Consider the following 26,176-nt stretch of genomic DNA (forward strand, 5'->3'; position numbering starts at 1 on the left):
TCCAATTAAAAAAAACAACTAAAAACTAGAGTGTTCAAGAGACACAATAAAGTGTTTGAAATGCACATAACAAAAATAAGTATTGAGTATACAGTCATGTGTCACTTAATGACGGGGATACCTTCTGAGAAATGTGAAATTAGGTGATTTCATCATTGTACGAACATCATAGAGTATACTTAGACAAACCTAGATGGTATAACCTACTACACACCTAGGCTATATGGCATAGCCTTTTGCTCCTAGGCTGCAGACCTGTACATCATATTATTGTAGTGAAGACTGTAGGCAATTGGAATACAATGGTAAGTATTTGTGTATCTAAACATATCTAAACATAGAAAAGATACAGTAAAAATACAGTATAAAAGTTTTTGGGTTTTTTTTTTTTTGAGACAGTGTCTCTCTCTCTGTTGCTCAGGCTGGAGTGCAGTGGCTCAATCTTAGCTTACTGCAACCTCACCTCCTGGGCTCAAGCAATTCTCCCACCTCAGCCTCCCGGGTAGCTGGGATTATAGGCATGCGCCACCATGCTCAGGTAATTTTTGTATTTTTAGTAGAGATGGGGCTTTACCATGTTGTCCAAGCTGATCTTGAACTCCTGGGCTCAAGTGATCCACCCACCTTGGCCTCCCAAAGTGCTAGGGTTACAGGTGTGAGCCACTGTGCCCAGGCGGTATAAAGGATTCTTAAAATGATACGCCTACCATATATGGAGCTAGTAGGACTGGGAGTTGCTCTGAGTGAGTCAGTGAGTGATGAGTGAATGTGAAGGCCTAGGATATTACCCTATACTACTGTAGACTTTATACACTGTACACATAGGCTACACTAAATTTATTTTAAAAATAAAGTAATTGTGCTATGGCATTACAATGACTGTGACATCACTAGGCAACAGGAATTTTTCAGCTCTATTATAATCTACGGGAACCATTGTTATATATGCAGTCCGTCGTTGACTGAAATGTCGGGTGGCACATGACTATGTATGTAAACAGCTCAACGGTTTTTACAAATCAATAATAATATTTAAAATCCAGAAGAAAAATATACAAAAGACACAAAGACTTTTCATTATTTATAGAAATAAAAATATATGAAAAGATCAGGGAAATGCAAAACAGGGCAAAATACTATTTTTTACTCATCAATATCAAATATTGGTGAGCTTTTAGGGAAATTAACACACACAAATCAATGCAGCCAATCTGAAGAGCAGTTTAGCAATATTTTAAATTATCTATGACATAGCAATTCTACTTGGGGCTATATAACCTAGAGAAAGACAGGATATTACTGCAAGATAGTTTGTAAGAGTAACAAATTAGAAATAATCTAAATGTCCATTAGTAGAGGGATGACTAAATAAAATATCGCGTATTATTTTTTGTTATGAGTAGAGAGCATTAAAAATATGTATTCTTCAAAGGAATATACTAAACAGAGTTTTATTTCTGAGTGCTTGACTCCTTCACTAGTGTGTCTAATAGTCCTGTCATCAGAGGCATTAACCAGAGCAACTCCATCTTGAGTAGAGGCTGAGTAAAATAAGGCTGAGACCTACTGGGTTGCATTCCCGGATGGTTAAGGCATTCTAAGTCATAGGATAAGAGGTTATGGCACAAGATACAGATCATAGAGACCTTCCTGATAAAACAGGTTGCAGTAAAGAAGCTGGTTGAAACCCACCAAAATCAAGATGGGAACAGGAGTGACCTCTGGCTTTCCTCACTGCTACACTCCTGCCAGCGCCATGACAGTTTACAAATGCCTTGGAAATGTCAGGAAGTTACCTTATATGGTCTAGAAGAGGAGGCATGAATAATCCACCCCTTGTTTACCATATAATCAAGAAATAACCATAAAAATGGGCAACCAGCAGCCGTCAAGGCTGCTCTGTCTATGGAGTAGCCATTCTTTTATTCCTCTACTTTCTTAATAGACTTGCTTTCACTTTAGTCTATGGACTCACCCTGAATTCTTGCATGAGATCCAAAAATCCTCTCTGGCGGGCTGGATCAGGACCCCTTTCCCATAACACTCTCTCAAACTGAACTGTGGATTTTCCTAAAAATATATACTCCTTCATAACCTTTACCATCTCATTATTGATAGCAGCCTCCATCCTTCCTGTCACTCAGATCAGAAGCCTTGGGGTCGTCCATGGCTCCTCTTTTTCTCTCATATTCTACATCCACTCAGTCAGGAAATCTTTTTGCTTGTAAATTTAAATACATATCCCCTGACCACTTCTTTTCACCCTGGTCCTAGCCACTATCACCTCTACCCTGCTCCTAGATTACTACATAACCTCCTAATGTGTCATCCTATTTTTACCTTTGTCCCCTGGAGAATTCCAACATAGTATCCAGAGTGCTCCTTTTAAAAGTCAAATTGTGTCAGTGCTAGGCTCAGTATTCCATCATGGCTTCCCATCGAAAAACCCCTGAAGTCTTACGGTGGTGTCTAAGGCCTTACTTGACCTCTTCCTTCTACTCCTTAGTCATTCCCCTGTGTCTATACTGGCTTTCTTGCTATTACTGAACATCCCAAATGGATTCCTACTGACTGTTTCCTCCTCCATGAAAAGTCTTCCCTTGGAAATCTGTATGAAGATCGCCCTCACTGCCTTCAGGCCTGCTCAAATGTCCTCTTTCCACCCTACTTCAAATTGCAGTTGTTCCCCTCAGTCTAATACGCTTAAGTGGATTTGGGATGATTTTCTAATGATATTTCTTGTATTTGAGCGTTATAAAAATGGTATTTAAAGCCCATTTCATAGAGATAATGTCACACCATAGATACCAGAATTAAGCTCTGAAAACCACACAATAGAGATATGTGTTTTATCACATATTAACATCTCTGAAATTGGGAGACATCTTAAAATCAATGTAATAATGCATTGGCTATAATTTAATTGGACATTTGGCAGGCAGCACTTCAAACAAAAGTCTAAACAATAAATGCTGTTCCTTTCCCCGCCCCACAAAAAAAGGGCAAGCAGCATAGTGGCTGCCATGTGGTTAGAGCTCAACTGTTGACAGTGGGGGCCTCTGGGGAGGGACTCGTACTTTTCATCGTACTATTTGAGTGTTTTTTACAATATACATGTATTCTTCAATTAAAAATAACTAATTCAAAAAAGAAATTGCCCACAGAATTTAGGATTTTGGTTTGTTTGAATAATTGCAAAAAAAGCATTTTCATCTGGTAGGTATAAAAATTTAATAAGCTCACATTTCACATGCATACCATTTAATAAGATACTAAATAGGTTTTTCCCTTTTAAATCAAGGATATTGAAATACTCAAATTACATAGCCTAGATTTTCATATTCTAGTGTTTTATCCATAATTTAAAACTGAGCTTTAAGAGATTTTAATTTACATAATTCTTTTTTGACATAAAAGTTAGAACAAAGTAAAATAAAATTAATATAGTAAAAATCAGTTATTCAACATATTGGGGACCAAGTTTTAGGTCAACTTTTTGTAATAACTGTGAGTAACTCTAAGATATACACCCTTGGGTACAGTAATGATATATATTCAGATCTTTGCCACCCTCAGCCCCAGCCCCAAAATTACTCACCTAATGATAATATTGCCTTTAAGGATTTTTGAGCTAATAATTGCATTTTTTTCCCCAGTAGAAGGAAACAGTGTCCTATCTTTAGTTTTTCTTACGCCAGGACTTTTCTCTATCATTGCTTATAATTATTGATAATTTCATCTCTACTTCAGCTATCTAATAATTTTCTTCCTCTTTTCTGCTTTTCTTATCATCACTTGTTTTTTATTGCTTTGCCTCCGTATCCTGCTTTTCCCTAGAAAAGTCTATATGTTTTTTGCCATCAGTCACTGTTGAGAGCTACCAGTTGGAAAATGGAAAATTACATATTAAATTTAAACAAGTTTTTAGTTCTGCTTCGCTGTTGTTATTAATGTTCACTGCCTAAAAGTTTTTATTTTCCACACCAGCAGGTTTTCCCCCTTTCCTTCAAAAAAAACTAATAAAACTTTTCAGACTGGGTATGGTGGCTCATGCCTGTAATCTCAGCACTTTGGGAGGCCAAGGTGGATGGATCACTTGGGGTCAAGAGTTCAAGATCAGCCTGGCCAACATAGTGAAATCCCATCTCTACTAAAAAAAAAAAAAAAAAAAAAATTAGCTGGGCATGGTGACATGTGCCTCTAATCTCAGCTACTTGGGAAGCTGAGGCAGGAGAATCGCTTGAACCCAGGAGGCACAGGAGGCAGAGGTTGCAGTGAGCCAAGATCATACCACTGCATTCCAACCTGGGTGACAGAGTGAGACCGTGTCTCAAAAGAAAAAAATAAAAAAACTTTTCAGTTTGATGCCATTCAGGATAGACACATGAAATAAGTGGTCTTAATTGAGGTTTACCTATATTGTGAATCAAATTCTGTGTTTCTGTAATGATGTTGAAGAATCAGGTGAATCATCCTTACAAATAAGGCAAAATTTCTATTCTCTAATTAGAAGATATGCCTAATTTCAGATATTTAGAAAAAGTATACATGAAAGAAATTTTTTGTGTTACCATAATAAGTCAGGGTTCTCCAGAGAAACAGAATCAATAGGACATATAGATGGTCCCTGACTTAAGGTAGTTAACTTTATGATTTTTTGACTTTATGATGGTATGAAAGTAATAGACATTCAGTAGATACCACAATTTGAATCTTGAATTTTGATCTTTTCCCAGGCTAGTGATATGTGGTACAATACTCTCTGGAGATACTGGGCAGTGGCAGTGAGCTGCAGCTCCCAGTCAGCCACATGATCATGAGGGTAAACAACCAATACTCCACAGTATACTGTGTTGCCAGTATTTTTTGGATATTGTGTTTTTTGTTTTCACATCCCATCATCTCTACAAAATGCACATCTGTGTGCAGTATCAAACACTTTATTATAGAATAGGCTTTGTGTTAGATGATTGCCCAACTGTAGTCTAATGTAAGTGTTCTCAGCACATTTAAGGTATGCTAGGCTAAGCTATGATGTTCAGTAGGTTAGGTGTATTAAATGCATTTTCGACTTACAATGGGTTTATCACAATGTAACCCCATTGTAAGTCAAGGATCATCTGTATAAAGATATATAGAAAGAGATTTATTATGAGAAATTGGCTCATGTGATTATGGCTGCTGAGAAGTCTCACAGTCTGCTGTCTGTAGGCTGGAGGCCTGGGAAAGCCAGTGGTGTCGTTCCGGTCCAAGCCTGAAGGACTGAGAACCAAGGGAGCCAATGTTGTCAGTTCTAGTCTAAATCTGAAAGCCGAAGAACTGGGGAGCTGATGGTGTAAGTCCTGGTCCAAGTCGAAAGGCCTTGAGAATTGGGGTACTAACTGTGTAAGTCCCAGTCTCAATCTGAAAGCCCAGGAACCAGGAGCACCGATGTTGAAGGGGAGGAGAAGATTTATGGCCCAGCTCAAGCAGAGAGAGTAAATTTACCCTTCCTCCACCTTTTTGTTCTCTTTGAGCCCTCAGTGGATTAAATGATGCCTTCCCACATGGGGGGGTAGGGAGTGTCCACTTTACTCAGTTCATCAATTCAGATGCTAATCTCTTCCAGAAACACCCACACAGACACACTTAGAAATAATGTTTTACCAGCTCTCTGGGAATCCCTTAGCCCAGTCTAGACTTAGCCTGGATATCAAACATTAACCTATATACGTAGAACTAAAATAATAACAGATAAAGCTAATTTACTGGGTTATTATCAATAGATGAATGTGGATATAATATGATCTTGAAAATATTATAATTTGGTAAGTAGAAATAAGCGTTGGAAATAAAGAATTTTCTCCCCACCTCCTTGACTCTTTGGGGGTTCGCCATGTCTTTTTCACTTTTAGGTCTCCTTAAGGTCTAGCAAAGTGCCATTGTTATTCCAAAAATACCTCTTATTTTCTAATATAGTTTTGTTGGAAATATTATGCCCCCAAATACAAGAATTCCTAGGGTTTTAATTTTAATTGGACAATGGTTAAACATAATTCTAACTGATAATTGCTGTTTATTTTTTACTTAGTCATTGAATCTGAGAAATGGAAGGACTACCTAGATCTTTTTGTCTAACCTTTTCATTTAACTTATTCTCAAAATTTGAGTGAAAAAATGACAGAAAAAACAGATATGGATAGACAGAATGATAAAGTAAAGCAAATGTGAGAAATATTAACATTTGGGGAATCTGGGTGAAGCATATGAGAATTTTTATACTATTTTTACAACTTTGAGTCTGAAATTACTTCAAAATAAAAAGTTTAAAAACATCGTTAGACACATGGAAAGTGTAATAGTGATTCTCTTAAGCAGAGAAACCAATGTCAGATTTTGCTTACTGGAGAGTTCACTTCTGCTCAATCAGCAAACATTTGTTAAGCATCTTACTGTGTGTCTCAAAGGGTATAAAATTAATAAAGATATAATAAATTCCAGTTCTAAAAATGCCATCTCATTGTTTATATCTCCAAATGGCATTTTGAGGGCTCTTGACTGTTGCAAGGAACAAGGCTCAAGAGGAGGGCTCAGTTATCCTTGACTGAGAAGGGGAAGCAGTGGCCTAGGTTCTAAGTATTTGCCATCTTCCTATCTACACAAACTTTAAAGTCACTCAAAAGTATCTGCTGGTATGTCCCTAGGTTTGCTACCTGTATAGTCTTTGGAAATATCTGCCTTGGTTTATTTCCTGTATTAAAGTAGGTAAAAGTTTATATTTGAGTTTCTGAAATTTATTTTCAGATAACTGAGTGGTTTCTTTTTTAAACTGTTCTAGTAGTTCCAGGGGGAAGCTATAACTATTACATTTTAGTATGTTGTTAGGCCTAACAGCTTAGCTCAGGATAATGGCTCAAAGTAAAACTTCTGGGAATTGAATGCTGGGAGATATTCTGATATGTTAAATTTGACAATTTCTGTTTTTGTCCTTAAAGCTATTTTTTGTAACAAGTAGTTTCTGGATTTCTGAGCTATTCTTGCCACACTAACCCTGGTAGTGTCCGTGAACATTGATGATTGTTTACAGATGGCACCACAGAAAGTTTTGTGCTCACAGATTACTGTAATTTAATTCTGTTCAGCAAACCTGAGTGCAGTGATGCAATCTCGGTTCACTGCAGCCTCTGCCTCCTGGGTTCAAGTGATTCTCCTGCCTTGGCCTCCCGAGTAGCTGGGATTACAGGCATGTGCCACCACGCCTGGCTAATTTTTTGTATTTTTAGTAGAGACGGGGTTTCTCTGTGTTAGCCAGGATGGTCTCCCTACCTCAGGTGATCTGCCTACCTCGGTGTCCCAAAGTGCTGGGATTACAGGCGTGAGCCACCATGCCCGGCCCAGTATCTCTATTCTTAAAGAGACTTCATGGATGGATTTCCATGAATATGTCCCCAGTCAGGCATAGCCCAGTTAATTAAGAAACACTACTAGCCATCCTCTATACCTAAGTGAGAGCCTTCTGACTTGGTAATTCTCCAATTTAAAAATCTTTCAGTAAGAATCAGTCTCACAAATTGCTAATGAAAATATAAATTGGTACAATCTTTATAAAGATAATATAGCAATATCTTTCAAAATTACGACTGCATTTAACTTTTGACACAGCAGTTTCACTTCTGGAAATTTATCCTATAAGCTTACATAAGAATGAACTTTTGTATAATGCTATTTGTTGCCACATTGTTTCTAATAACAAAAGATGAGAAACTATCAGTAGAGCATAAGAGGAATTTAATGTTTACTGTGTATTAAGAGATTACCATGAAAATTCAAAAATATTGTTAGCAGAAGGATAATGAAAATATTATCTATCAAAAGTTGTGAGATGTAGCTTAATCTATGCATAGGAAGGATTTATAGCCTTAGAATGCTAATATTATAGAAAGTAAGAAAGCTAAAAATCAGTAATCTAAATATTTATCTCAATAAGAAAAAGAAAAGCAAATTAAATCCAATTATAGTAGAAAGCAGGGAAAATGAAGGAGAATTTGTTGAAATAGGAAACATATGGTAGAAATAGCAATACCAGAAAATTTTGTTTCTTTGAAAACACTATTAACTACATTACCAATATCAAGAATGAAAAGGGGGATATCACTACAAATCTTATAGTTACTAAAAAGAGGAGCTGGGTACAGTATATGTGCACCTGTATTCCCAGCTGCTCAGGAGACTGTGGCAGGAGAATCCTTTGAAACCAGCCTGGGCAACATAGCAAGATCCCATCTCTAAAAAAACCAAAACAAAATAGTAAAAGGACATTAAACACAACTCTTCCAGAGCATAGAAGAAGAAAGGATACTTCCTAAGCTTGTTTTATCGGGATAGCATAACATTGATACCAAAACCTGAACTAAAGATATTATAAGAAAGGAAAATTTACAGGCAAACCTCTTACATGGTTATAGATGCAAGATAAAACCCAGCAATATATATTAAAATATGTAATGTTATATAGTGACAGCATACATCCTAGGATTGAAAGTTTGGTTTAAAATTCAAATCAATCAAAGTAGTTCATATTAACAGAATATAGGGAAAAATTACATAAGCATTTCAATCGATAAAAAAATTTTAATAAAATGCAGCTCTCATTCATGATAAAAAAGAAAACACTCTTAGCAAATTGGAAATGAAGGGAATTTCTTCTATTAAAGTTAATCTGATTAATGGTATCTATAAAAATTTTACAGCAAGTAATATACTTAATTGTGTTGAACATTTATCCCTGAAAGGTTAAGAATGAAAGAGAAGGATGCTTATTATCACTGTACTAGAACATTATACTAGAGGTTCTTTTTTTTTTTTTTTTTTGAGATGGAGTTTCACTCTGTCGCCCAGGCTAGAGTGCACTGGTGCAATCCTGGCTCACTGCAAGCTCCACTTCCTGGGTTCATGCCATTCTCCTGCCTCAGCCTCCCGAGTAGCTGGGACTACAGGCACCCGCCACCACGCCCAGCTAATTTTTTTGTATTTTCAGTAGAGATGGGGTTTCACCATGTTAGCCAGGATGGTCTCGATCTCCTGACCCCCGTGGTCTGCCCACCTCAGCCTCTCAAAATGTTGGGATTATAGGCGTGAGCCACCATGCCTGGCCCTGTACTAGAGGTTCTTACCAGAGCAATATGACAAGAAAAACAAAAGTGTTAATATAGGAAAGGTAAAAACAAAATTGTCACTATTTGCATTAATTTGTCTTTTACCTGCAGATTAAAATTGTAAGGTTCCTTGGTAGGTACAGGCATTCAATCATTCACTGACTCAAATTGAGCCTAACCCTTATACATAAATGGCTATTTCATATAACCAGATACCTGGAAACTTCTTAGAAAAGAAGTTAGGAAAAGACACTTTATGAAACTATTTTTTAATCATCTTTTCAAATCCACTTCAAATGGAGATGATGGCTTGAGACAGCAGTTTGGCCTTTTGCAGCCAAGGAGCCAAGATAGAGCAGGGTGAGGAGATGGAAGCCTAGCATTATATGGTGAACACAGAACATTTTTCCATGGAAACATGTTTTCCTGGTGGCTGAATTCTGTAGAATTTCATATACACTGCAAGCAAAGTAGCCTATCAAAGCAAACGTAGGATCTTCTATATCCTATAACTTTCCCACCATAGGAATTTTTGGTTAAAATGTAGGGGGCACAAAGAGGAGACAATAAAATTATTGGGACATCTTTTCTAACATGAGCATTTCTTACAATTCAAAAGATGGAAGTTACCCTTTGAAGAGATGGAAAGATAAACCTGTTTAATTAGGCAGAGACTCTTCATTTGAAATTTTATCTCCTTGTCTCTGTTCCTCTGATTATATCAATATTGATATTAACAGCATCTTCAGAATCTCTGTCAAGACTTCATCTTTTAAATTCTTGGTATTGACTTTATTATCTGACTATATGAAAACAGTCATGGAATGCTAAACCCATGACACCTGCAGATCCAGTGTAGTCATTACAACTATTGCTGAACCCAAAAAACCCAGAAGCACAATAGTGCTGGCCTTAAATTGTCTGGCACTTAATCATCACAACCAATACTAGCATTTGTATGAGTGTTTACCATATGCCAAATATATGTATATATGTAAGCACTTTACATATTTAGCAACTTTGTAAGGTAAGTAATATGATTAGCCCCATCTTAAACACAAGGGAAGTAAGTCATACAGCGGTTAAACAATTTTCCCAAGGTCACGCAACTGGCAAGTGGTGGAGTCAGGATTCAACCCCAGGCAGTCTGCCCAATAGCTTTTTTTTTTTTTTTTTTTTTGAGACAGAATTTTACTCTTGTTGCCCAGGCTGGAGTACAGTGGTGTGATCTCGGCTCACTGCAACCTCCACCTTCCAGTTTCAAGCTATTCTTCTGCCTCAGCCTCCCGAGTAGCTGGGATTACAGGCACCTGCCACCACATCTGGCTAATTTTTGTATTTTTAGTAGAGACGAGGTTTCACCATGTTGGCCAAGCTGGTCTCGAGCTCCTGACCTCGTGATCTGCCCACCTCAGCCTCCCAGTGTGCTGGGATTACAGGTGTAAGCCACCACACCCGGCCTGATAGTTTGTATTCTTAATCACTAGGCCACACTGTCTTCTGGGATTATTTTAACTGTGCCTAAAATGCAAAGACTCTCCATGTGTAAAAAAAAAAAAAAAAAAAAAAGCAAACACTGTTTGTAGAAGGGAATCTCAGCCAGGGAGTCCCACTCACTCACTCAATGAGGCATATCAGAGCCTGAGCTGGAGAATGCAGAGGAAAAATGTTTAGTTTGAAAGAGATCTTTCAATTACTTAGGAGTAAAGGTGTTAAAAGGGCTACTAATACTAACCTATAGGATGATTTTATGTGGCATCGGCATGTCCAATATTTTTTCTTTTTTTAAAAGTTGACTGAGCACAGTGGCTCACTCAATTCCACCACTTTGGGAGACTGAAGAGGGTGTATCTCTTGAGCCCAGGAGCTCGAGACCAGCCTGGGCAATATGGGGAAACCCCGTCTCTACAAAAAACAACAAAAAAATTAGCTGGGCATGATGACACGCACCTGTGGTCCCAGCTACTTAGGCTGAGGTGGGAGGATCACTTGAGCCTGGGAGGTCAAGGCTGCCGTGAGCTGTGATCATGCCACTATGCTCCAGCCTGAGTGACAGAGGAAGACCCTGTCTCAAAAAAAAAAAAAAAAAAAAAAGACATTCTTTAATTCATCTTTCTGTTGTTAGCTTATTCAGAACCTTCGTAAATTCAAGTTGTGATAATAAGGGATGATAGGGGATTTTTTTTGTCTTGGTTTGGTTTTTTTGAGATGGAGTCTCCCTCTATTGCCCAGGCTGGAGTGCAGTGGTGCAATTAGCTCACTGCAACCTCTGCCTCCTGGGTTCAAACAATTCTCCTGCCTCAGCCTCCCGAGTAGCTGGGACTACAGGCACGTGCCACCACACTGGGCTAGTTTTTGTATTTTTAGTAGAGATGGGATTTCACCATATTGGCCAGGCTGGTCTCAAACTCCTGACCTCACGATCCACCTGCCTTGGCCTCCCAAAGTGCTGAGATTACAGGCGTGAGGCAGATAATAGGGGATTTTACAGCAGCAAGCTGAAACTTGAAGTTTCTGGACCTTAGGATCTCCCACTCCATTAAAATATTTCATCAACCAAAACGCTTTTATATTACTGCTGTAGAGCAATGTAGTATTGTATTTTGGGAGATAGAAGATTATTAAGAATGGGAGAGCTATTTTCTGTGTAAATAAAACTCTATTTTGGTTATCTTTCATTCTTCCAAATTTTTGAAACTAAAATTTTAATCAAAAGCATGTGAGTTCTTTTGTTTTTTCTTTTTTGAGATGCAGTCTTGCACCTCAGTCTCCCAAAGTACTGAGATTATAGGTGTGAGACACCACGCCCAGCCCTGTGTGATTTTCAAATTGATTTTTAATAGATTTTTCATACCACACTCCTTCCTTCTTTCCTCTATATTTTTTTCTGTCTACTCGCACTTAAATTTGGGTTTTAAAATACTCCCCCAATCTGATATTTAAATGTTTAAATAACAAGAGAAAGAGGTATCATTATAATGTAATTCATAAGTAATATTCTTTTCTGATTTTTTTTTTCCAGTATTTATTTGCTGGTCTAAACATCGTGTTCTACTATCTATACTATAACATTTTTTATTTATTTTTATTTATTTATTTTTTGAGACGGAGTCTCGCTGTGTCGCCCAGGCTGGAGTGCAGTGGTGCGATCCTGGCTCACTGCAACCTCCGCTTCCTGGGTTCAAGCAGTTCTCCTGCCTGCTCCCAAGTAGCTGGGACTACAGGCGCATGCCGCCACACCTGGGTAATTTTTTTGTATTTTCAGTAGAGACGGAGTTTCACCATGTTAGCCAGGATGGTCTCGATCTCCTGACCTCGTGATCCACCCACCTCTACCTCCCAAAGTGCTGGGATTACAGATGTGAGCCACCTCGCCCAGCTTTGGATCAGGACTCACTCACTGCAACTCCTCCGGTTCAATTTTCCTCCTACTATACTGGGATTACAGGCCTGCCATATTTTTAGTAGAGACGGGGTTTCACTATCTTGACCAGGCTGGTCTTGAGCTCCAGACCTTGTGATCCATCCACCTCAGCCTCCCAAAGTGCTGGGATTACAGGTGTGAGCCACCGCACCTGGCCTAAAATGTTTTTATAATGGTATGCATCATTATAATTTTCAAATCCCTAGTAAGGAACTAACACTCATTTTGCCTAAACCCAAAATAGCAACAGAGGCCCCTTTAAGAATGACCAGTGGTAGGCCCTGGCCAAAGATAGCAAATCTTAGATCTTTCAGAAATAACAGGTGAACTTTTCAAAAGACATAGTAGATTGGACTCATGTTTACTTCCTGCTCTCCTAAAACCCCCATAAATAACACTACATGGGTTTTTAAAGTGTAAACCCACAAGGATGAGGAAAACAGCCTGAAAGACAATGGCAGCAAAAGTTGGGAAGTTGGAAAAAAGAACGAGCAGTAAATAACGTAACAGAACCCCAAGCCAGCTGTGGGAAAGCCAGGAGCCAACCTTATACCACAGAACTTCCAAATGTCTGGCAGCATCAGCACCTGTGGAAATGAGGTTGAAAGCGTTACTAAACTTGGGAAGACTGGTTGAAGAATGGAGATCCCCCAACCCCTACCCTATATCCCACAGCTGGGTAATTATTTTTCCCTACCCTGGCAAACATTGGAGGCTTACTCTGGAGAGGGAAATCGGGGCTCTGTGAACTGAGGAACAGCAGATACAGCTGAGGCAGAGGTCTCATAATGAAAACAGCATGGCGAAGTGATGTCAGCGTGCTGAGTGCTAAGATTCCCAGCCCTCTTATTTCACTGGCTACCGGAAAGCTAGCAATTGGGCCTTCACTCTCTAAGCAGGAAATCAGAGGATCTTTCTTTGGGGAATGGGATGAGTTTAAGAGAAGAGACCAATTTAAATGGCCCAGCCAAGATAATCCTCAGTGAGGGTAACAGGCAACAGACTCCACTTGTAAGCTGAGAGCTTTCAATCAGCCGTTCAGTCCCACATCTGTAAATGTGATGGAACAACAAAGAATGTCAGGTAACTAGTAATCTAATGGACCTGAACTCTTGAAAAACAAAGACTAAAGCAAACACAAGAAGGCGACATGGAGGACCAGACTATACAGGGCAAGGTCTGCTTCTGGAATATTCCTAATAGTACATGGGGGTTCCTTAACCTTTTTCTGTCCTCTTGTGAATGTTTAAAAATTTCCATTATAATTTTAAAAACTTATTATAAACATAAGATATTGTAGCAATAAAACAATAATAGCATACTATAAAAAAGACTCAGAACAATAAGAGCTCTTTGAAAATGAAAAAGACCTGAGTGTCAGCAATTTATTCATTTATAAAAAGGAAAAAAAGCAAAAAAATAAAACAAAAATAAAGTACAATAAAGGAAATAAAAACTCCATAAAACATTTAGAAGTTAAATAAGAAATCTTCCAGAAAGGAGGTCAGAAAGATAAGAGATGGAAGAAAATGGTTTTTAACCTTGAATCCTATATCTAGCCAAACTATCAACCAAGTTTGAGGACAGAAAAAAGACACTGGCAGACATCCAAGATTTCAAGTACTCTTTCTCAAGAAACTGCTAAAGGGATGTCCTCATCAAAAGTAATCAGTGAAAGAGAAAGACATGAGGTATAGTTAACATTCTATTCGATTTAGGAGTGCAGGGACTCACCAGGACAATGGTGAAGGGACCTCCTAATGTGAGACTATAGGCAGCATCTGAGTGAAATTTCTTTAGGAAGGTGAAATTGAAAGAATGTCTGATGCAAGGGGATTGCTTAGGAGAAAGATTTAGACCACAGGTCTGCCTGCCCACTGCCTGTTTTTTAAATAAAATTTTATTTGAACCCAGCTACTGTATATTATTTATACATTGTCTCTGGCTGCTTTCATACTACAAAGGTAGAATTGAGTAGTTGTAACAGAGATAGTATAGCCTGTGTCAACTTTAAGAAGATTCAAGAAATATGTCAAATGTAGAGATTATTAGGCACAAAGCTTGAGGACAGCCACCCAGGAAGCACAGATTCCAAAAATTGGAAGTCAGTATTCCAAAGTGTAGAAGTTTGGGGTTGTTTATATAGGCAAGGTTTAGGGAAGCTTAACAAAATTTCAACACCTTTCTACATAAGGTTTAATGCATAGTTACAGTGATCTGATTGGGCAAGGTGGTCTTTTTCTTTCCAGAAAGGTATATTTAGCATTCCACACCGAAGGTGTAACCGTCGTGGGGTCTTTTGTACCATCTGGTCTGAGTTAGGTATAGGACAATAAAGGAGGTAGTTAATCTCTAACAAAGGTCAGAGATTAGAAGGGCAGGAGGTCTGGTCTCTGGTGTCTCCTAGTCATTTACAGAACAAGAACAATGAGGAGGAGAATTAATCTATAAGAAGCACAAGTTGCAACTACATGCTACGTGACTCAGATCAAGGTCACATCTCTCTCAAGATTTAAAGTGTTTTAGGGATTCCAATAGCTTTTAAATTGTATTTATTTTTATACCTGCAAAGTGTAGAATATTTTCTGTCTGGCCCTTTAAAAAAAAGCTTACAGACCGGATTTAGAGCATTGATTATAGACAATTGCCTGAGAGCTTATGGTTGAATTTGTTACATGTACATGGAAAATTAAGCAAATGAAAAATGATACGTAATTGCTCAATCCAGGGAAAATAAAAATTGGTAAAGAAAGGAAAAGTAGCCATGATTTACTCTGTGGCTTAGCAATGAATATATTTACATGATTATATTAATATAAATGCCTAATATTGAGCTAACTGAAATTACAACTGTATTGGGAAGATGGGAAGAATGTGCATATGTTATGGGAATAGGAAGAGGAAAGAACTTCATCCTCATCTTCCATAGTGGGAAGTCAGTAGAGAAGGCCTAAAACAGAAGAAACATGGTGATACATGCCAAGATAATCAGCTAAAAGAGGTGATAATCAATTCTGGGGAGGGCAGAAATGAAGGGAAGAGGGACAGGACTCCCATTTTTCATACAAATACATTTTTTGCTGACTTTTTAAACCATGTGCCTTTATACCTTTGATAAAGGGGACAAAATAAAATCCCCCACTAAATTGGAAAACAATAAAACTATTTTTCAAGGTCAGCAAATACATAGTCCTCATGCTGCCTGTCCCCTCTCAGTCCATGGGTATCACTAATCACAATCGTGTTTCCTGGTGAGTCAGGACATGGTCTTGGATCTTGAGAATAGTGTTCCGGTAGCCACTCCCAACCGGTAAAAGTTACCACTATTCATGAACGCACTATCTCAGATACTACTGATATTACCAATTTGGGCAGAGTCTCTGTGCTTCTCAGACTTTCCCACCAAAAGAACATTGCCTGACATTTAACTAAATGACTGAACATCCTGATTTAACTGCATTTTAAAACTTCATCTGTTCTAAATACCATTTCTACTTAAACCCACAAACATGGGAAGACATAGTTATTATTCTCTGTAGTTATTCATAGATATAAGGTAATTTAATAGTATGTTTTCAGCATCTAACACTGGACCTAAACATAGTAGACTAGTAAATGTTTGAATTAATGCATAAATGAACTCTGTTGTGTAATCAACAATTTTTAATAACCAAGATACCTGAAAAGTCGAAGAAACCAACCCTTGTTAAAGCAAAAGATGATAACACAATTTTATTCAGCTTTTCATCATAAGTTGTGGTTCTGAATGATTTTGACTTCTGAATTAAAATAGTTTTTGTTCTTTTCTTCTAACCCTTAATAGGATCTTTCCAATTAAAGATGTACCCCTGGAGACTGATGACCTTACCACTTGGCTCTATCAACGGTTTGTTGAAAAAGAAGACCTCTTATCACATTTTTATGAAACAGGTACACAGTAACCTTTAAATAGTTGCTAAATTATAGCAACAGTAATGGAAGCCTCTTTTAAAGAAAGCTGTTTGCATATTAGATCTTGAAACTTGAAAATGCACTCTGTAAATTGTCTGTGAGAAGCAAATCCCCTCATGGATCAGCTTACCCTGGGGATTATCAGCAAGGACAAAGACTATTTGAAATGCTGAAGAGTGTTATTAAGATGACCTTAGGTAATATTGCTCTATGAAGTGATCTAGCATTCCTTTCCAGAAACGAATTTAAAGACATCTGTTTACTTTGTATTTCTTTTATTATTAAGATATATTTCATAAAGCATATTGCCTTTTGAAAATAATGTCAGTGTTATACAACTACTTTTTTTGACAAAAAATTTGTAAATAGAGGAATCAGCATAAAGTATGCTATTTCAGAAATTATTTCATGTCAATCTCACATAATCCTGGATCCTGATCACTGTGGGAATCTCTAGGGATCCAGCAGATACAAGGCAACTAGAGTGTCTGTTGTCATGCAGATTATATTCCAGTGGGAGACATGGCAAACAAGTCTGCAGAAAGAAAGAGAATCGGGATCATGACCAATTGGGAAAAGTTCCAGGAAGGAAATAAACAAGAGATGGGAGGGGGAGTATCTTTTCTGATATGGAAAGGATGCACATGAGCCAGCTATTCACTAAGTGGAGGAGGAGAGCATTGCAGGCAGAGAAAAGGCAAAGGCTCAGAGGCAAGAAGGGGCTGGGTAGTATGGACATTGTATTTCAAATAAAATCTCTCCTCTGGGGGACTGGAAAGTCACTGAAGGTGCTTTAACATGTACAACTCTAGTTAAGCTAATATTCAACTTTTATTCCAGGAGACCTACCATTACAGGAAAACAAACTAATATTTCTATCTTGTCTTTTAGGAGCTTTTCCACCTTCCAAGGGCCATAAGGAAGCTGTTTCCAGGGAGATGACCCTCAGCAACATGTGGATATTTCTCATACAGTCTTTTGCATTTTTGTCAGGCTATATGTGGTACAACATCATTCAGTATTTTTACCATTGCCTGTTTTAGGAACTGACATGGACTTGTCAAGGTCACCATAGGAGTTCAGACTTTCTTTCATAACTGTGCATTATTTTACATGTGCAAATCAGAATATATTTAAAAAAAAAAAGCAAAAGAAATTCAATGGATGGATTAATATTTATCCCCTTTTGGGATATTTTAAAACTCTACCAAAATGAGGATTAGTAATATAATGACCTGCTAATATATTTTAAGAACATGTTTTAAAAAGATACACACTATCACATATTTAAGCAAACATCACATTTGGAGAAGAGGAAATCATAAAATCATCCTAGAAGACTATCTGAGAGAAATTCTGTTGCCACCAGTTATACTTAACAATTTAGTTGAAGCTCAGAAAGTTATATTCATCCCTCTCAGCTGTAGTCTATATTAGGGCAGTTCTCTAGAACGCCTACATTTCCACCAACTCAGTAAACTTGAGGGGAGCTAGTTGGCACCTCGTGAAGAACTCTTTCCCTGTCGTTTGCAGTAACAAACTCCAGTCTTCAACAGCTAACTGAGGTACATTGTTGGCATTCTCTGTGGGGGAAAAGCAGTGTCCACTGGACCCCTCTGGTACTGGATGTGTTCTTTACAGAGGTTAGCTCGGTCCAACACTGTGTTTACATACACTCGTGCTTTTCCTTATCTGATTTCTCATTTTGTATCGAGGCATATCATAAATTGATAATTTTGCAAAATGCACTTTTTTGAGATGCAGATATAGCAAAGGATTAGTAATATGGCCTGAAAACAAATGGGAGCATAGCAGTGTGTGAGGTTCTCGAGAACTGTCTCGTCTCTGTGTGTTTATTTGCCTGCCGATGCTCTCCAGCGCCATCCTGCCCTGGACACCACCCTGACGTGATGCCTGTATTGCAGCTCAGAGGCTTTATTTTTTCCATTTTGACATTGGCACTAAATGCATTTGGGGATGATTAAAACAAATTAATATAGAACATTTAAATGATCAGTTTAAGGGGAAGTAGGCTAGTTTATAGAAAAATAAGAGCTAGTGGCTTATAATGGTTACAGGTTCTCATGTGGCGCCCGTAGGTCCTGTGCAGACAGTAGTCTGTTGAATCATTACATCAAGGAGCTGCCCCTGTCAGGGTGAGTGTAATTAGGAAAAGAGACCAGCATAAAAGGCTCCCCCCCAATCTCTTCCAGTTGCTTTTTCTTTTTTCTTTTTTTTTAGACAGGTCTTACTCTGTCACCCAGGCTGTAGTGCAGTGGCATAATCTCAGCTCACTGCAATCTCTGCCTCCCGGGTTCGAGCAATTCTCCTGCTTCAGCCTCCCAAGTAGCTGGGACTACAGGCACCCACCATCATGCTCGGCTAATTTTTGTATTTTTAGTAGAGATGGGGTTTCACCATGTTGGCCAGGCTGGCCTCGAACTCCTGACCTCAGGTGATCCGCCCGCCTCGGCTTCCCAAAGTGCTGGGATTGCAGGCATGAGCCACCATGCCCGGCCTCCAGTTGCTTTTGAAGAGGGTAAAGTCAAGTTTCTATTTCTAGAAAACATTTTTTAGAAATTTGTTCTGATGTTTGTACAATTTACCTCATAAGAGAACTACACCCTTCTCCAAAAGTGCTGGTACTGCATCAGTGAGATGAGTAGGGTTTTTGTTTGGGATTGTAAGACTATTAAGATCCTAGTAAGTCAGTGGTAGTTTACTGTGATACGAGCATTGTAGATTCCCCTGTTGTCACTAATCACACAAATAACAATTTTGAGAAGTAGGCTATAAAACAAAAAAAGATTGCTGTTTTCTATTTTTAAATAAACCAAAAAAACAGAAAAGATGTGAATTTTCCCCAGTTATGTGGGAAAGGTAAAGCAACACCAAATAAAAGCCCACAGCAGCTTCATCTTTAGGATAACTCAGTGCATATGTGAAAGAGAATGATGCATTAACTGAAATACCTCACTGAATATTATACTACTACTGGTAAAATGCAGAAGACAGTGTTAATGTGGTTTGGGGACTGGTTGTTATAAAATGCAATTTTTTTGAAATCTAAGCATTTCATTATGTGTTCTACAGTGACAGCGAATAAATGAAATGAATCTCAATTTAGAGGTATGGCTGATGACAGAAAGCCCAATAGAAGCTTAATGATGCTTCTGTTTGAGGCCCAGCAAGCACTACTAAATTACTGGATGAAATGAAATTGTTCGCTTGAGGGATTAGTCAACCATCTGGGGGAGAAGTTGCTCCCTGTGAAATACAGCATGCACAGTCCTAGCTGATAGAGCTTTTCCTCATTGCCACAGCAAGCCACAGGGCAGAGTGACCAGTTCTCCTATCCAAAAATACATGCGAAGATGCATACATAAATGTGGCTGAGGGCCACTTTTGCCATCACTGTGCTCCAAAGGAACATGATATTGTTAAATATACTGTGCACATTAAACTATCCTATAAGATGCTTTACTTTTCAAGTGCAGTGTCATTTTCACAGTCTCCAGGGTGACAAATGCCAATAGATATGTGAGTTAATTTTGGAAACTATTTCTGTGAGTTGTAAATAGATGTGTATTTGGTCTGCCCTATCCTTCTTTGATCCTTTAACATGTTCTCTCTCTTCTGTTTGCAAACTATGTTTGAAAGCATTGGTAGTGCTTATCAGTAACTGGAGTTCTCCTGCTTGCACTAGAGAAGGTAAAGAGAGAATCAGTATTCTTATATGGCAATCTGGGGAAGCAGCAATATGCCACTGTATAAAACTGAAGAGAAATTCCTAATTTGTACTTTGTGAAGAGAGATGAAAGGACATTTAAAGTATATATATTTTGTCAAGAGGAAAGAAGATAAAACTATGCCAGTTTTATATCAGTAGCTTGTAGAAGCTCAGCTCTTCTTGGTCTTGGCTAGACTGCCTAGATTCCCACAGCAGACAGGGTTGAGAATCCATTGCTGGAATCTTGGTATTGATGAGTTACAGTGATGGAGCATCTGCTTGGCCACAGGCAGGTCCAGTCACTACAAAAGTGACCAAGCCAGCAGGTCACCCTTAACTTCAGAAACAATTATTGATGGTGAACTATACTTAAATTGCAGAGAAACCTGTAAGTAATGGAAGATAAAGAAAAATGACAGAACAGAAAATAATATTTTGGGTAAGCAAACAAATTCACTGAGAATTCCAAAAGTATATTAAAAAAGAAGATAGCTATGAGTTCAGATCTATCTTATTGGTCTTTAATATGACAACCAATCCTTAACTATCCACTATAAAGGAAGGATTACTAGATTAATTACTTTCTGGATAGATAATCTGGTAATAAATGATAGGTAAATCAAAAATTACTTTTATTTAGGAGTTTGAATTCTTATTCTCATCAGACTTATTTTTTTTCTAGGGATGCTTACTAATTAAATGATTTAAGTTTCTTAGGGGGTTTTGCCTACATATTTATGGCTGTGTTAATGAGTAGTGAAATGATACAGAAAGACAGACAGCTATCAAGAAGAGGAAATACAGAAGCCTGAATAATCTATGGGCTAGAAAAGCATCCCTGAATAATCAAGAATTGGCAGTATTGGCATTGTTCTCAAGCCTTTTTATGAAAATGAAATCTGAAATCACCAAATTTGAACCTGGGAACATTATTCTAGTGTTGCTGTCTTGGATTCATGTTAAGAAGCCTCTTCATTCTTTGCCCATGTTGCCCACTTCTTATGGATTTGTCTGAGTGTTTTTTGACAATCACTTCCTTAAAGATTCTTCTGAACTAGTTGGACCTGGTTAATCATAGAGAGTAGCCTTTAATCATGGATAGTCTTCTTGGATTATTTTTATATTTGAAAAGAAAATGTTTTATTTGCACTACTGAGTAGGAAGAGTTAATTGTTTTCTTTGTTCTTTTTTTGAAGTCATTACACAGGACTTCACTCCAGAGTTACCATTATGAGTGTGTTCAGCTCTGGTCCACAGAGGATGGATAAAAATGGTTTGTTGTTTTTTTTCTCTGCAGTGCTATGAGCCTTATATCTGTTAACATGAAGGACAAAGTCAAAAGCAGCAGTGGGTAGTAGGAAGGGTAGAGACTAATATGTTTGGGACCAAAACCATCTAAGTTAGAGATTTCCAGATCACAGAGGGGCTGGGTATTCTCTGGAGCAGTCATTGGTTGGTGCTTTTTTGTAATCATTTTGCACCAATCCCCAACAATTAGGAACTGGACCCTGGGAATAAGCTGAGGGTGCTGAAATGTTGGGGAAGGGTGACTGTAGCCATATGGAAGATAAAATATGGGTTTTTCTGCAAAATTTCCATCTGAGGGTTTTTACATTTAGTATTTTTTTAAGACAGTTTAAAGAGCAAACGTTTTTTAAGTGTATTCTAGTTGCAAAGTATGCACACATATCTTGAATGGCTTTATTTTTATTGTGTAAAACTGTTGAACACATGACTGTGATGCACAAATTCTTTACGTGTAAGGAGTCTATGCATTTTACAGTAACTTATTTTATGATTGGGTGATGAGACAGTTATACTTTCAACTGCCATTATTTTTATTAAGTGCTTTCATTTTCTTTACAGTTATTACAAAATTGTATTTATTTTATACAGATGGGTTTTCATTTTCCTGATGCTGTAATGTTTACTTCAGCTTGTTGACCTTTCTTTGTGTTATCTGCATGTTGTAACGTGTGATGAGAATGAATGTAAAGGCTGTGGCAACTGTAATTAATTTTTGTAAAGGGCTGGTCACACGTGGATCTGGTTTATGAATGCATTTGGGATGATTTTAGTAACCAGATCACCTTTTCAGAAATTTAGATGTGAACACCAAAAGAAGCATTTTCTCAACAAAAATTAATAGCTGGTTCTATTTTTTTTAAACCTAGAAAAAATAAAGTTGATTTTTTTCAAGTAAAGTGCTTTTAATTCTTAGCAGTGGGGATGGGGCATGTGTGTTTTACCAGAGCTATTTGGGCATTAATATCTGCAGACATGTACTTAAAGCACACTGTGGCAGTTGGATGCTGAAGGCAAACTGAAAAACCAAATGAAAAAACATCAGACTTCCTTCTTTGGCTTAAAAATATTTCCCCCTTTCTCCCCATTCTCCCAATCCAGTGGTGTGCTGGTAAATGTTTAGCAGTCCACTCTTCTGGGAAAAAATTATGTATTCAACTATACATGTTTGTTATAAATTTTGCTGATAGCAAGAACATATAACACAATTAACAAATAATAAGATATAAATACTTTATTGTAAATCCCATATAACCAGTTGATTCTCACAGTATACTTAGTTGCTCAGGAAAGAACTAAAATGCTTTTTTAAAAGGATACTTAATTGCTCTTTGCTCAACTCCTACAGCCAACCTATGATTGATTGTCTTTCAACCATGATTTGAAAAATGGCAGACCGTCCTAATCTAACTCATTTCCCAATAAATTTATTGTCATTCAATCTGATATGTGATCTACTGTTAAAACTGTTTCTTACCATGGTACATATTAGACTCATTAAGCCAAAACCACTTTTAGCTTTGACATTAATTGTAAATTTATATGATTCAATTTCAGTAACCAATGCTTAACAACTGCAGGCAAAATTCTAAAATGTGACCACTGGGTCTTGGGAATCAGTAGGGGCTGTATCCAGCACACCACTGCCCCATCCTTTTTTTCTTAACTATTAGTGTTGAATAAACTTCTCATAGTTAATCTACTTGCTGAACTCAGGAAATTCCTATCACTGACCCTGGCAAGGGCTTTAAAGGGTAGGAAAAGCATTAATGTCAGTCCTACACAGCCAACTTTTGATTTTGAAGAATGTGACAGAAAGAAAACCTTTACTGAAATACATGGGAAGCTTGCATATTTCTAAAGTCAGCTTTATACTTTTCATTTCTCAAAACTAAGTAAACTGTGGTATAGGCATCTCTAAGATGTCGGCATTTAAAACATCAATTGTTGAGGTATTTGTAGACCTTATTTGATCCCACTGAAAAATTTAAATATTAAAATATCCTGCACAGTCTACCAAATGAGTTAAATCGTTACAGTTGTGTCTACCTCTTATTTTTCTATCTGTATGTAGGCTGCTGTTTTGGTGAGATTCTAATTTCTTTTTCCCCTGGAACTACTTTCTGTGGAAGACAAGGAACAGACTGGGGACAGAGGCCTGAAAACAAATTGAAAGCACTCAGAGATCTATTGCTGACCAGCCCTATTCCTCATGAGTTGGCGGGGGGAAAGCCATTGTTTTTAATTTCCACTTAATATGAAAATGCTTGTTTTTAAAATGTTTTTTCCTGCTGAACAAATGTATTTTTAAAAGGAAAAAAAATTCTCTTTTGGCTCTAAGAAGTCAGCTGTATGAGCAGGCGTGACCATATCATAACATGCTGATATAGAAATCAATAAATTTTTACCTCTCAGGATCTGGGTAACCTTGTTCTTAACTCTTAGAGGCTTGAGAAACATAAACCAAGTCTCAACAGTTCAGATCACATAGAAACAGACAGACATATGGAACGTGGGAGGAGGGTTGGCTAACCGCTGGAAATGAGATGGGCCCCTTTCATAATCAGAAAAGCACTCTAGTAGGTACAAAGGAAGAAACTGGAACAATGTTTTCTCCTAGTGAGCAGGGAGCATATCACAGAGCTCATTTCTGAGTTTTCCCCTGGAAAGATTTTGAGTGCCCCACTTTGGAATACTTTTTGCCTTTTGGGTGTGGGAGCACTGGAGATGGAGATGGTAAAGTTCTCACTGTTCACTTACCCGAGGGAAGAGAACACTCAGCCATTCTTTGATTGTAGCAGCTGTCTGTGTGGTGTCATTGAAAAAACCTGGCACTGGGATACTTCCCTTAAAATATCAGTGGTTGCATCTTTATTTCCTCGTTTCATTTTTGGTGGGAAAATCTCCCTGAAAGGGGTCTTACCTTCAGTTTCTTACCAGTGGACACTGTCAGGATCAGCTGATGGACAGTTGAGGGAAAAGCAAATAGGTACCTAGAAGTGGTGAGATCAGAAGAGCTTGGAGTGCTAGGAAGGGGAAGCCAGGAGTGCTGGAAGACAAAAGGAGGACCAGAGCTTGCTGTCCACAAACAGGTACACATATCCTTGATACACAAAGACTTCCAAGGAAGAAATCAACTTCCAAGGAAGGAATCAACTTCCATGAGAACTCTGACCTAGAGTGCCTTCCCTGGGAACTCACCTGTAAAAGATCCCACCTCCCATTTCAGATAACTGCCCACTTAGGAAAGGCATACCTCAGCCAGTAGGGATGCCCCTCCAGGGTGACAAAGGGACAATTCAAACTATTGATGACACAGAAGCTTCTTTCAGTCAAGGCATCTTAGCCCACAATCGGGCTTTTTGTGTTTCTCTGATTTATGCTTGTTTCAGTAAAGACAAAGGATGGCATTAGAAGTGGTACATTTGGGCCTGCATTGGCTGTATTGAATTCTGATACATTTAGTGTGGGACAGTGACAGCAATGGCAGCTCAGGGCTCACAGAGGTAGAAGGTACCAAGACTTCTTATGGCATAGGTCCAAGACTGGCACAGAACCACTTTTGGTGCCATATTCCTTTTGTTAACATGTCACAGAGCCAGTCCAGATTCAATGTGGGAAGGCCTATAAATGGATAGAATACTATCAAATACTGAGAGGCATGCTTCATTGGGAGCTGTCTTTGAAGATCAGCTACCACAGTTAAAAAAAAAAAAAATTCCTAAGCTATTTGAATAAAGAACACTAGATGGGTCTACAAGAGTTCTTGCCCTTTGGCAGTCTTGCCCATAATTTCCATTAGTTAGAAATATTTCAAGTTCCCAAATACCTTAAGAGGATTAGATTTGTTGATCCATCCATCATTCGTTTAAGTCACATTAATCAAATGGATACCTAGCTAAAGGAATAGAGGTTTTGTTTGGACATAATCTTTATATTATTTTTGGCACCGATTGATGCATGACTCATTGGCCCTTAGAATTTTAGAGCAAGTAGTCACCTTGTTTTGGGATGGCAGATTTCACTCTGATAACAATTTTGGTGCATTGCTGGTAGCATCAAATGGCTACTTAGTAGAACTGTGGGGACTAGAACCAGCTTTCTTTTATTTGCATTCATACATTTTCCCCAAAACAGCATATTGCTTTGGTTCAGATTTATGTATTTCGTAAATAAGAGTGACATCTAAAGGAACAAGTATATTTGTTAAAAGGGTGATGGATCTAGAAGCTAAAGCTTCCATAACATCCTTATCCTCAATTTTAATAATCCCAAAACCCCAAAAGATAATTTTTATTAATGTTCCTCTCAGCTGCTGCAGAGATACAATTAACCATGAAAAAAGCCCTGAAATTAATTATTTTTATTTTTTTGGATGTGGAAGTGAAGTGCTTTTTAAAAATTTTGCCCTATATAGTAGAAGATAAAAAGAAGATTTTTATGTTAGACCAAAGGGGATACAGATTTCAATCTCATAATAGTTTCTTTCTTTTCTGAATTCTAGTGTGGAACTAGAGTAGGTAATAAATTCTAGGCCATGATTGCCACTAGTGCCCAAATATCCCTCTGTCATGGCGCCATCAAGTTTTAAGGGCTTGTCCAAGTAGGAGCCCAGGAGTAGCAGAACCAGGG

General features: G+C 38.0%; 1 protein-coding gene across 6 annotated transcripts in view; it reads left to right on the forward strand.

Annotated features, from left to right (window-relative positions):
- Window positions 1–23,961, forward strand: part of LPGAT1 (lysophosphatidylglycerol acyltransferase 1) — a 101,303-nt gene extending 77,342 nt beyond the window's left edge. For 3 of the 6 annotated variants that reach the window (XM_032136628.2, XM_058430560.1, XM_058430563.1), the window contains 2 exons: window positions 16,382–16,488; window positions 17,401–23,961. In XM_032136628.2, the coding sequence (XP_031992519.1) occupies window positions 16,382–16,488; window positions 17,401–17,552 (259 nt within the window). In that variant the 3' untranslated portion in view covers window positions 17,553–23,961. Of the gene's footprint in view, window positions 1–421; window positions 522–16,381; window positions 16,489–17,400 lie in introns of those variants that run through there. The other 3 variants (XM_058430561.1, XM_058430562.1, XM_058430564.1) reach the window with 2 other exon arrangements.
- The last annotated feature ends 2,215 nt before the right edge of the window (window positions 23,962–26,176 follow it).

Source organism: Hylobates moloch, unplaced genomic scaffold (genome assembly GCF_009828535.3).
Source record: "Hylobates moloch isolate HMO894 unplaced genomic scaffold, HMol_V3 SCAFFOLD_18, whole genome shotgun sequence".
Classification (NCBI taxonomy): domain Eukaryota; kingdom Metazoa; phylum Chordata; class Mammalia; order Primates; family Hylobatidae; genus Hylobates; species Hylobates moloch.